General features: G+C 38.0%; 1 protein-coding gene across 1 annotated transcript in view; it reads right to left on the bottom strand.

The window, feature by feature from the left end:
* LOC101852683 (hexosaminidase D) overlaps window positions 1-9,819 on the bottom strand; it is a 25,306-nt gene that overhangs the window by 6,251 nt on the left and 9,236 nt on the right. The window contains exons 3-9 of the mRNA XM_005096274.3: window positions 8,122-8,231; window positions 6,933-7,020; window positions 5,261-5,339; window positions 3,851-3,936; window positions 2,932-3,115; window positions 1,893-1,961; window positions 815-1,010 (exon numbers count right to left, since the gene is read on the bottom strand). Of these exons, the coding sequence (XP_005096331.1) occupies window positions 815-1,010; window positions 1,893-1,961; window positions 2,932-3,115; window positions 3,851-3,936; window positions 5,261-5,339; window positions 6,933-7,020; window positions 8,122-8,231 (812 nt within the window). The remainder of the gene's footprint in view (window positions 1-814; window positions 1,011-1,892; window positions 1,962-2,931; window positions 3,116-3,850; window positions 3,937-5,260; window positions 5,340-6,932; window positions 7,021-8,121; window positions 8,232-9,819) is intronic.

Below are 9,819 nucleotides of genomic sequence, written 5' to 3'. Positions count from 1 at the left end.
GACAGACAGACAGACAGACAGACAGACAGACAGACAGACAGACAGACAGACAGACAGACAGACAGACAGACAGACAGACAGACAGACAGACTGGGTAACTGAATTAAAGGGATAGATGGTTCACTTATAGAATTTTACAAAAATTATCACCTTTATTAAATGCAAGTTTAACAACTTTGCATGACCAATGGTTCACATATACTTTTTAAAAGTCTTTTCTTATTTTTATTTGACATATTCTTCAAATAACGTAACACTTAAAGCATAGAAAAGGCTCCTGACAAATTTAGGTGTCAGTGCTTAATAAAGACTAAAAATACGTATTCATTTTATTATTATTAGCATTTTTTATTTGCAGAACACAAACTTTGCTTGTACAAGGGAGAGCACATAATAATAAATTTCATTTCTCTAGGACAGATTGTCAGACACTGACTAAAATAGAAATCATCTTTAATAATAATAATAACCATGAGGTAAACATGACGCTGGCCAGCTATCTGAATGCATTTAGCAAAAAATTTTGAAAATTGTTTCATTACAGTCTCATTATCTGTGGTATCGATTGCATGGGCTCAAAAAATAACTCTTTTATCAAAATTCTAATTCTAATTGTGTAAATATTCAAGAAAAAAATACAAAATGTACGTAGGATTGTAAAAAGAATGAAACAGTTTTCTTTTGCTCCAAAGTAAAATTTTGCTTCCTGTGCTGAGTACATATTAACAGCTTACAGACGATAAAATAATAACCTTCAAAGCCATACAAACCAAGCTGAAAGGAAAAAGGAACTGCCATAGAACTTAACACAGACCTCTGCCAACCAGTGATGGCAATGCCTTGGATGGCCTTGAACTTTTGGCTCATGCTGCGTAGCGTCTCAAGCCAGGCATGATGGTTGTCCAGGTGGTAGCGGATGTTAGTGATGGCTGCGCGAGGACCAGTAGCGCCCTTGAATGCGCTAGCTATCCAGATCTTGGGAAAGATTGCACTCAGATTCTCCCACAGATCTGTAAACACAATACTGCAGTTTGATTTGCTTTTGTTTAGGTTTAGAAAGAGTTTTACCGCACTTGCAACACAATAAGGTATTATAAGTGCCGAAGATTAAGAGGTGCTACGAGAGGGTAACAAACACAAAAAAGAAGGAAGAAAGATAAGGATGATAGATATTTGATAGGAAAGAAGGAGCAAACCACACCAGATCACACACCAACCACCCAACATTTACTTTCAAAACTGATTTACCATTACTGTCCCCTCGTGTATATTTCCCCCAAAGGGCAAGATCCAGTTGGAAATTTTTACCATAATCTTTCCAATTGTCTGAGAAAAATATTCTGCATGTTATCTTCTTAAACTTCATACAAAGGTAATATAGAAATTTGTTTAATGTTTGAAAAAAATTAGATGCAGTCAGTATTACCTGGGTTTCAGGAGTCAATGGCTCCAGTATTATCTGGGCTAGAAGGAAGTGAGGCTTAAAAATAGCATGGTGCTATAAGGGTTTATTCAATCAATTCAAGCATATTCCACATAAGCAAATTGTAATGAACATTTCATCAAACAATCATGGCCATTGTAAGCATGAAATTTCCACTAACGCTGTAAAAGACGATACACATAATCAATTAAAAAGTTAAAAACATCCACCTTTTCCGGACATAAATCTGTTTTTGAGAAATCAAAAGCATAGAAGCAAGGTATAACTCAAGTGACGCATTGAGTGTCGTTCAATTGATAAGAGCTCTATTTCCAGAACTTTCAAACAAAAATAATGAGGCAATTGTCACACAGTTTAGCTCAGAGGGAGAACAAAAAATGAAGACTCTTAAGATTTATTTATGCATATTCAAAAGTGCGAGTAAAAATTCAGTACACATTATACTGACCATTGGGCAGCATGAAAGCAGGTACGTAGTGCCAGATCATAGGCTCAACGAGACCACCGAGTCGACAATCTGAAAATAAGTTTCACAACATTTTAAACCTCCATCAACACAATTTAGATCCTGTAATAAGCAGACAACCCCTCTTAGATATCAGAATGAGTTGAAAAAAGTACAAAACCCATATCAAAAAGAGTGTAAAAACTTTTAGAGAACTAAGTCACAAAGTTAGGTTGACACAATGAGAACCATAAGGCGCTACGGGAAAGATGGCAACAGACAAGACTATAAGAGCTTACAAAAGAAGAGGGTTTCATCAGTAGGGCCGGTTAGATGTGATTTAAACCAACTGCAAAGAACAAAAAAAAGATTGCAAATCTATCCTTTTCCAATTATTATTCAATGTTTAACTACATTATCGCTGGGTCAATCATTTACAAAGTATAACATTTTGAGAGGTAGCTTATAAATGGCAAGTCAGGATGAAAATGGCTATATTTTACCATGGACGAATTACGACAACAAACAGATATACAGAAAGAAGTAGATACAGAGCTCCACACTAAAGTAAAGTGTCCGCCAACCCTCAGCGAAAATTTGATAAGAAATAAAATCACAATACAAAACGTACTATTCAATGTAAGGCATGGAACTGAAAGGGAAGATGAAAAAAGAAGGAAAAAAATATCAAGAGGTACGGTAAAGTAGTAAGACACTACTATGAGACACAATTTGTGTGCTACTACTTACAGACCTTTCCAAAACAGGTAGGAGAGCAAGCCATTGTTTTCTGAGCACCAAAGGCCAAAAGATAAGGAAAAAAACTAATTAAGTAAGAGTTGTTTATGGCGCTTGCAAAACAATAAGGTCATATAAGGGTCAAAGATTTGAAATGTTATTAGAGAGCAACATACACAAAAAAGAAGGAGGAAAGATTTATTAGGACGACAGATGTTTGATAGGAAAAAGGGAGCAAACCACACCAGAGCATTCCCAACCATCCATGAAGGAAAAAACTTAGAAACATGACTTAAATACTTACTCAGTATAACCGGCAGCTCTGAAAACCGAAACATGTCATCCCATACTATACACATAACTCCATTGTAGTTCTTCTGAACATGAGTGGCAACTTCTCGGACGTGTGAAAAGAAAATCTGTTCCTTGCTCAGTGAGCCGTCAGCCATGCGACTTTTACAGGTTTTACAAAGGCCCAAGTGATAGACCTGGGGAAACAATCAAACTACAAAAATCTTGACCTCATGAACAAAGTTTGCTGCTAAAAAAAAGACTATGAGCCCTGTATGCTAATAACAGTACTATCTTGATCTTACTTACATAAAGCATACAAATATAAATGTACTGGCATATGTGGTTTAGCAGTTAGTCGTTTCCCTGTCGCGGGCAAGAGACTCGAGTTCCATTCCCAGGTGGGGAGAATTTTCATCAAGTATCTTGGTCTTTCTGACGCGCAATGCTTTATCCCTCTCAGACGGGTTGGCAGTGATGTGCAAGGGTTGGCAGCCAGCCTTCTAAATGATATAGCATCGATGGGGGCGTATAAATACAATTTTTTTTCAATGTGAATTCTTTTCTGTCACAATCTTCACAATAAAACATAACAACCAAATCATTGTAGATAAAATGAAATTATTAACTCTGTTTCACCACATGTTAAAAGATGTGCAAACAAATTTGAAAGAACTCATTTTTCTTGAAAAAGAGAAAAAAATACACTTTAATCCACAGACAACATTACCTGAATCGTTTGAAAAACATTTGATGAAAACATGAGATTCAGGTAGCCATATCACTAAACCTATAAACAGCAAGTCCCAATAATATATCACAAAATTAGTGTAAGTAGGCATAACGCATCTCTAATGCACTTCCTACCATCAATATAAAGATTCTAGAGAAAAATTTAAAACAATTCTGATAAAAGCTTAATATCTTCTCACCTCATCGCATCCAATATGAAAATGCTGAACACCTGAATGCAAGGCCATTACTTGATCAATCATTTTACACACCACTGAGAGTGCATCTGAAATAGGACGGACGAAAAGAACAGCATGTTTACAAATTCTGGTTTACATAAAAAGCACGTGAATTCTCATTAGCCTCAAATTCCATTTTAACATTTCAACATTTCATTGTACTTATACCGTTTATTTCCTAGAGAATCTACAATTAAGGTAATTCTCTCATCAGTCCAGTGAATGTAAAAGACTGCACCACAAAACATTTATTATATCAACAGTGTTTAGTGTAAAGTCATCAACAAGGAAAGACTTATTTTACGAGAGACAGAGTAAACTGTCAAACTCCATCTGCTTGCTTCTATTGCATGCTGAAATTGGGAGACCTCTTCATCGTGCTTTACATTCACTCCATGAGTTAACTATGTAGAGTGTTGTATTTTATGATAACACACCGCAAAAATGTTTTACTTGCAGCTGGTGGTGGTGGGGAAGGGGGGGAGGGAGGTGGAGGTTGCATGGTGAAGGTAATGGGAATTTCAAAAGCGATGAGTTACCATATAATAAACATTGATAGGTAGTCAAATCTTATTTGGATGATGCAACTGTCATCTAAAAGGTACACGATTTAACTCAAGGCCCCAAACTGTTCTAATTTTGGTTCTATGTATTTAGCCATGATATTATAGGAGCTGGTAAGTATAGTCTACTTTGCAATAAGGTCTTTTGAAACTTATCTGAATTTTAGAGCACTGGAACTATCCGGGGCTAGTATGATGAAAGGCAGCTTATCTTGACAGAAAGTCAGCTATTTCATCCGGAAAAAAAATTGATTCAAATACCCTTGCATATAAGTAAACTACATTTCTTTAAAAAGAAAAATTCCATTTTTCTCAATCATATATACATTTGAAAAGAAAGAAAAGCAACAGTAAACAAGATTTGATGAACATATGGGCCTTGGGAAAGAGAGGCAGAGCAATTTTCTAACAAACGACTACAACAAGACGAAAAGATAATGTCAACCACCTACAGAGAAAGAAACAGACCACAATCTTCCGCCAACGAACAGAACATATACTACTCAACTTTCACTTGAACAGAATAAAACCAGAACTACCCCCAATGTGTCCTACATGTGACTATGCATATGAGACTGTGGAACATCACCTTTTCCACTGCACAGCCCTAAATGACATCAGAGCTACACTTCTCCCTCCGAGACCAAACATTGACAACACACTCTATGGAACATTACAGCAACTGCAGCAAACCTGCACTTATCGCTACATGGCATTGGACAGAAGGGCAAGAGCCCAGCTATTGCTAGACAGAAAACAACAACAACAACAACAGTTAAAAAGATTCTAATTTTTTCCAAATTAGTACCTGGATTTGAAGGGCAGAGAGCCATTGGGTACTTCTCAACCTCCCTCAAAGGAAAGAATTCTTCATGCTTCAGCACAAACTGGTATTGAAGGACAGAGGAAATAATGAATGAACATCAGTCTGAGAAATATTCCAAATGTTTTGTTACAACAAACTGTCAGCAGTTCTGTTACCTATTTGAAAATAAGGTTTGCGTTATGTTTTGCATGTTTAACTAGCTCACTATTTTTAACATGGATACAAACCATAAATTGTGAAAAAGATGTGCTACAAAAAAGGTCCCTTTATACTATCAATAAAACTGCAGAAAAATTTTTTAAAAACAAAACAACCACCAACCTAATAGATACAACCGTCACAGTAATCTCTGACATAATGATAAATAGCATATTTTGTATAGGCCTTATCCAAGCTCAACAGCAAGCTTTATTCGCTTTACAATCTATATTATTACCCAAGCAGACCTTAGAGCACTTAGATTTTGTCCATTAAACACTTACAGTACCGTCTGCGACTTAAGTAGCCAGATTGTAGTATGCTCTCACTACCACTGGCGACTTTAAAATGTCGCCAAGCACACTAAACATAATTAAACAACGAACGAACGCACTGCCCTGAAGTAAATACCAAAAGAAGTCACTCTATATGATAGCTGAATAGTTGATGAACCTCTATGCATTTCTAAAGCTTGTTTCTTGGGCTGCCAAGGTTTTTTTAAAGAAAAAAATTCTACCGCAGCTTCAGCGTTCTAAACTGGTGCGGTGCTTGAGAGTTTTTCCCTATAGGAGCCTTTGGTACTGCAAGTGTTAATAAAGTATTCTAGTAAGCTGATAAGGTTTTACATTTAGTAGGATGCCAAAATCTTACCTCAAGTAGGCTTCTTAGTTTTAGTTTTAGTAAGAGACAATAAGGTCATATAAGCGCTGAAGATTATTTTTTTTTTTTTTGGTTAGTGTTTTTATGGCGCTCGCAACTGCATAAGGTAATATGAGCGAGCAGGACACACCTAATACTTTTATTTGGTAGGAAATTTTGAATTTTGCCCGGGTGGCGGCCGAAGCCTACTATGATTGATTTTAGACCACCAAGGGTTCTTTAGCGTGCGCAACTTGCACACGGGCCCTCCGAGATTTTTCGCCCTTGTTCGAGAAGGCTAGGTGTAGATCTTTCCTACCAGAAGATCAGGGGTGTGGCAGAAAGACAGCTGTAAGAAGGAGTCAAAGAGTAGCAGTAGAAAGGCTGCAGAAAGAGTCAGGAGCCCAGAGGAGGGGGACAAAGGAGGTGAAGGGGTGTGGGCAGAAAGAGGAGATGAAAGCAGACGACAGAATATTGCTAGAGAGCAGGAAAGGAGGTGAAAGGAGGCAATTTAAGAGAAGAACATTTTTCGGGCGCTACCTGGATTCGAACCCGGGACCTTTGAAAGAGAGGCCAACACCTTAACCTCTAGGCCACGAGAGCCCCCGCCGAAGACTAGAGGTGTTACAAGAGAGTAACAAACAGATAAAAGAAGGAGGGGAGAAAAAGACGGTAGATGTTTGATAAGAAAGAAGAAGCAAACAACACCAAAGCACTCGCCAACCACCCACAGGTAGACTTCTAAAAGTCTTACCTCTTGTAGGCTACTTAAAGTCTAACCACCAGACTACCTTTCATAGGTTGCTAAAAGTCTTACCTCTAAATGGCCAAAAGTCTGCACTAGAGGGATAATGATAAGGTCATTGTCAGCGGCCAGGGTCTGAATTTGCTTGATTTCTTCTTTACTGGTGAGCACATAAAGAGAAAACAAAAATCTAATTTATTGAGTTCTCAGCGAAGCTTCTAATCAGAGCATGGATCTAGAGTACACTATACTAAGAAAAATACTAACGTAACCCATCATCACCAACCCACCAATATTGTATAAAATATATGAACAATCCTCAAAAGGTGGAGTGTCTTTTCTCACATGACAAACGAGGAAAAGGAAAATCTTGAATGAAATTATTTCTTTTTTCTAACTAGAAATAACAACTAGATAATAGCTAATAGAAGAACAGCCAAAGTCCACTATCCAAATAAATAATGCCCATGGTTTTGGAAAATCCTGTATTTTTGTGTTTATTTTCGTTGCATTGAAAAGTGGGTGTCTCTGTCGTGCAAGGCTCAGTTGTGAATAGCAAACCAATAAGACACTCAGAACGTACTCAGTGAAAACAAGTGAAAGCAGTCAACTGAAAACATTCCAGTTCCAGTAATAAAGTCAATTAACATCTAGTAAGTTGTGGAGGTTAAAAAACACATATACTTGTGGTCTACCATGTGTATCATCTTTATCATTTTTCTGGTCAAGCTTCTAGAATCTCTTCATATTGATTACAAACAAGAAAAAGAGACAGACAGACAGAACAGACAGACAGACAGACAGACACACAGACAGACAGACAGAAAAGCAGACACACAATAAATAGGAAAAAAGAGAGCAAAAGAAAGAAAGAGTAACAGAGAGAGAGACGGACAGAGAGAGAGACCGGGAGAGAGAAAGAAGGAGAGGGATGGATGGATAGATGGATGGATGGATGGATGGATGGATGGATGGATGGATGGATGGAAAGATGGATGGATGGATGGATTGATGGACAGACAGACAGAGGGACAGACAGACAGAGGGACGGACAGACAGACAGAGTGACGGAGAAATGGACTAATGGAAGGATTGACAGATGAATGGACAGACGGACGGATGGATGGATGGATGGACGGATGGATGGACGGATGGATGGATAGATGGATGGATGGACGGACGGAGGAATGAACCAATGAATTCAAACACAGATAAATAGACAGATACTTAATGGAATACAATACAAATCACATCTATGCACCTGTAGGCATGAGGAGCTGCAAGAACCTTCAACTCTTCGCTATACGGAAAGCTGTCTTCATACTCCACAAGTAAGCCTGTTGTACCCCATCTTTTGAGTAGTGGGAAAACCTGAGGCACAGTCAATAAAGTGACATTATAATCAAGTCGGACAGGTCAACAACTACATGAAGTACTGGAGATGCATTATAAAAAAAGGTAAAACAAAAAAAGGGTCTAAATTTTCAATTTATTATAGCTGTAAACTTCCATACTTCCAATGTACATTTTTTAGTGTGGTCTAGGGTTTGTTTCAGAGCAGCATTTTCCAAACCAGGAAGTTCTGTTAATTCATTGATCATTTCCCCTGGTTCTGAGATCACAGTAGAAAATGCAATATTTAGCAGTGCACATAAAAAAAGCCAAATTACCAACAAAACTATATCAATATAACAGTCACAAACCGTGTAAGTCCGAAATAACTACTTAAGGAAAAAAGTGGGTGAGCGTAGAGTGCCAGAAAATGGATATATTATAATAACAACATACACAGTCAAACCTGCCTTAACAGAACCCTTTCTAAGATGGAAACCTGTCATAATGGAATTTCCCTGCTTCCCCACTTAATTAATTTCTACATAAAAAGGAAACCTGCATAAAGTGGAAATGGAAAGAGAAATTTCTTCCCTTCGGCGGGATTTTACATGTCTAGGACTGAAAATACTTTGCTCACTCAGCCCTGATTTGAAACAAAATATTTCAGTTTGGATCCATCGGCTCTACTCTAGGTAACCTAGGCTCTAAACTTTATGTCATGCCACCAAGCAAGGAAGAGGAGTAGGGGGTGCAACTTGGAAGGTAGATGTTACCCAAGGAGATTAAAAGTAAGTTCTAAGCTCCTTGATGTTACCCCATCCATGTGAGCCCTGAGTGGTGCAGATGGTCAGTGTCGTGTGGGTATGAAGTCTCACCAGTACCTGTGAAAGTGCTCGGGTGGCACTCCAGCCAGGCAACTTTCCTGGGTTGCCAGAGACCAGAGGTGAGAAAATAGTTAGACCAATGCCTGTCACCTTGATCATACGCCAAGCCAACAAAAAAGTTCCTTGATTCTTTGTTACATGCATGGGAGGGTCGGCATTCATTGATTGGCTGTGATTATTACATAAATGGGAGGGGCTGAGGGTTGAAGCAAAGGAGATATTTAATCGTTTTTGTTTTTAATAGGTCAAAGAGTGGTCCTACGAGATGCAAGCACAGAAGGCGATGGATAAATAGGACTGATGCATGCCCTTATCAGAGAGGGGGTAGTACAACACTTGAGAGGTGTGAAGTTCTGACTATTGCTTACTTATTAGAACTATGGACCTCCCCCCCCTCCCCCAAATTCCTCTGTCCAAGACGAAAAATGTCTAAGACGGGGAAATTTTCTAGCTCCCTAACAATTTTATCTTAGACAGGTTTGAATCTGTATATTTTTAAGTACATGCTATGAACTAACATCACATTTTGAAATTTTCACTGTGTAAACTAAAACCTTTTTGTTTTTTCTCGTTGTTTGCTTAGTGGAACTGAATCAAAGGTAATAGTTTCATTGCGATATTCCTAAAGACTATAATCTATTCTACGATAATATGTGAATTTTTAAAATCATTTCAATTACATCTGAGAGAGAAAGGGGGAGGAGGAGCAGGAGGATGAGGAGGAGGAGGAGGAGGAGGAG

Source organism: Aplysia californica, unplaced genomic scaffold (assembly GCF_000002075.1).
Source record: "Aplysia californica isolate F4 #8 unplaced genomic scaffold, AplCal3.0 scaffold00125, whole genome shotgun sequence".
Taxonomy (NCBI): domain Eukaryota; kingdom Metazoa; phylum Mollusca; class Gastropoda; order Aplysiida; family Aplysiidae; genus Aplysia; species Aplysia californica.
Note: the sequence above shows the minus strand (reverse complement) of the source record. Positions and strands in the feature narration are given on the sequence as shown.